The following is a 2,398-nucleotide window of genomic DNA, read 5'->3' on the forward strand; positions in this document are numbered from 1 at the left end:
GCTCGAGAACAAGCAGGCCTTGAACCGTTCGTTGAAGAGACGAAAGATGAAGCTAAAATGCCAATAACGAACGAAAAATACATCGAGGCGGTTTGCAAAGCCATGCAGGGGGCAAGTGGGCTTCGTTTCGCCTGCTAGTGCCTTGCATTGTGTCCTTGTCTCTTTCATACACCGATTGTCCAGCTGTGTGGGTCTATCTTTGGCACTGGTTGCAGGCAAAGCAGCATTTGACTCACTTGCTTGCCTTCGTTCGTGCTCAGGTGGAAACAGTGGATAACGATGCGGAAAACATCAGGCGCAGCGGCACCTATGCGTACGCACCTCAGACGGATTCTGAGAAAGGGTGCGCTGCGGCTGTCTCCTATTGGAAAGAAGCCCACGTGAAGCTTGGGAATCTACCACCCGTGTATGAAGGAAATACAGATGTGTATGCGGAAAGCCGAAGCCGCTCACTTGTAGCCCTGTACAGCGCCAAAGACGACGCCACCATCTCCTGCGCGTACATCACTTGCCCTGTCTCCATAACGAACACCACCACAGTTAGTACCCCAACAGAGCCAACTGATGGTGGGGAGGAAGAAGAGGAAGACCCACCGAATGAAGAGACTCCTCCCTTAGGTAGGGAGGGAGAACCTGAAAGCCAGCCGAAAACCGGGCCGACAGCTCGGCGCCTCTCCACATCCTCGGAGACTATTACCGGCCTTGTTTGCCTCACCAATCCTCCAGCTCTTGTACAAGGAGAAAAACCCTTCTCGTACGCATTTTTGAATATGCTGTCTGGTTTCACTCTTGGCTGCATCTCCTGCCTCAGTGCTGTTTCTCTTCGTTGGTGCACGCATTGTGGGAACGCTTCATTTTATCTGCTGTTTGTATTTACTTCGCCTGCTGCAGTCGCATGCTAACTTTATTGAACGCGTTTTCTGTGTGGGTTCTCGCAATCTACTTGGATGTTGTTGCTCCATCTATGCTGTGTCGTTATGTTTATGTTCTTTTCTCGTTCCTCCCCGCTTTCCATCAATGCTTCTGCGCCTTCCAAGTAATGCTTACTTGTGCGCTGTTTTTTTTGCCTGCCTGTGCGTCACTATTCGGCCCCTCTCGGATTCGTCTTTATCCCTTTCATCTCTTTATTCATACACCAAGTTGTATCCTTCCATAATCTGTTATACGACTTTCTCTGCTTTTGTTGCCTGCATGAGCTTTCCTGTTAATCACATGCGGCCGTAATGCTTGGTTTTGTGTGTTGTCAATGTATAAGGGGATTGCTTCTCGCTTCTGTTATGTGTGAACGTCTGCACAGCGAGGAGGTTTGGGCGGGCATAAAGGAAGCCATAGAAAACTCCGCTTCCGCCTCAACGCAGTCTGCTCTCCTTGTTACCGCTCTACTCGTGTTCACTCCATTCATCATTCTCTAGGCAGCGTCAGCGAGCAAACGCCATGTTATGCTTTTAACCGCAGCTGGCATACTAGGGCAACTGAATTTCCCCCAGTGTTTGTAGAATGTGCAGAAAGTATAGGTTTCTTTGACCCCGTAGACTGGGGCTCTCCGCAGAGAGGCGGCATTAAACGAAGTTCCTCTCACCGATCTGCATTTTAGCCAGTAGCCGCAGCATGGCTATTTATGTTTGCGCGGCTCTTTCTTGAAACCGATGAACCGCTTCAGATGCAAGTCCTCAAGTCTATGACTTTGTATTCTAGCTGGACACGGATGGAGACAAATGTAGGATAACAAGAGTCCAATAGAAACCCCGAAAAGGGTTTCTTGAGAGAGTCCCCCACTGGATCACTGGCCCAGCTAGAGTTTGCCAACTCTACTGTTCATCGTTTGTTAAAGAATAAAACGACGCTAAGAAAGCTCGTACCAAACTAGACAAGCTTTCCGGCTATGGTGCACGGCGTGCAACTACTCGCGCCTTCCAAGTGATTACCCATGGTCCTATTCTCAGCAGGCTGCGTTCCCAGCGTAATGCACCATGTTCTGTCCTGATTTCGCAGCTACGATTTCCAGTACTGGTACTGGGGGCTATGCTGTGGTGTACGGTGACTTCGTCGTGCTCGACGTTTCGTTCTTTGCGCATTGCATATGACCTCACGAAGCGGCTGAACACCGGACGAAGAGGTCAAACTGTGCCTTGCCTCATGTAAGAAAGGAAGCCCATAAAGTAGACGTTATTGTGTGCCACAAATTGCGTCAAAGCCTGGTGCTCGTCACTCCACTTTTCTCCTGAGCAAAGGAAGACGGCTCGTAAGCACAAGCAAGACGATCGTACCGCTGTCAATCCTCACTGAAATTTATTTCATCTGAGCTAAAATTCAAATTTATCAATTTCCTTAATGTGAACAAATTTCCGCTTTCAGTGTAGAAAGGGTCGCACGCGTCGAGCAAGCAACTTTTGCCGCT

The 2,398-nt window shown here is 49.2% G+C and overlaps 1 protein-coding gene across 1 annotated transcript in view; it reads left to right on the forward strand.

Moving 5' to 3' along the window:
• Nucleotides 1-57: 57 nt before the first annotated feature.
• The window catches only part of EMH_0070110 (SAG family member), a gene marked incomplete at both ends in the record, with an annotated part of 3,549 nt that continues 1,208 nt past the window's right edge, over nt 58-2,398 (forward strand). The window contains 2 exons of the mRNA XM_013498941.1: nt 58-90; nt 261-618. Of these exons, the coding sequence (XP_013354395.1) occupies nt 58-90; nt 261-618 (391 nt within the window). The remainder of the gene's footprint in view (nt 91-260; nt 619-2,398) is intronic.

Source organism: Eimeria mitis, genomic scaffold, assembly GCF_000499745.2.
Source record: "Eimeria mitis Houghton genomic scaffold, Emh_scaff3843, whole genome shotgun sequence".
NCBI classification, from domain to species: domain Eukaryota; phylum Apicomplexa; class Conoidasida; order Eucoccidiorida; family Eimeriidae; genus Eimeria; species Eimeria mitis.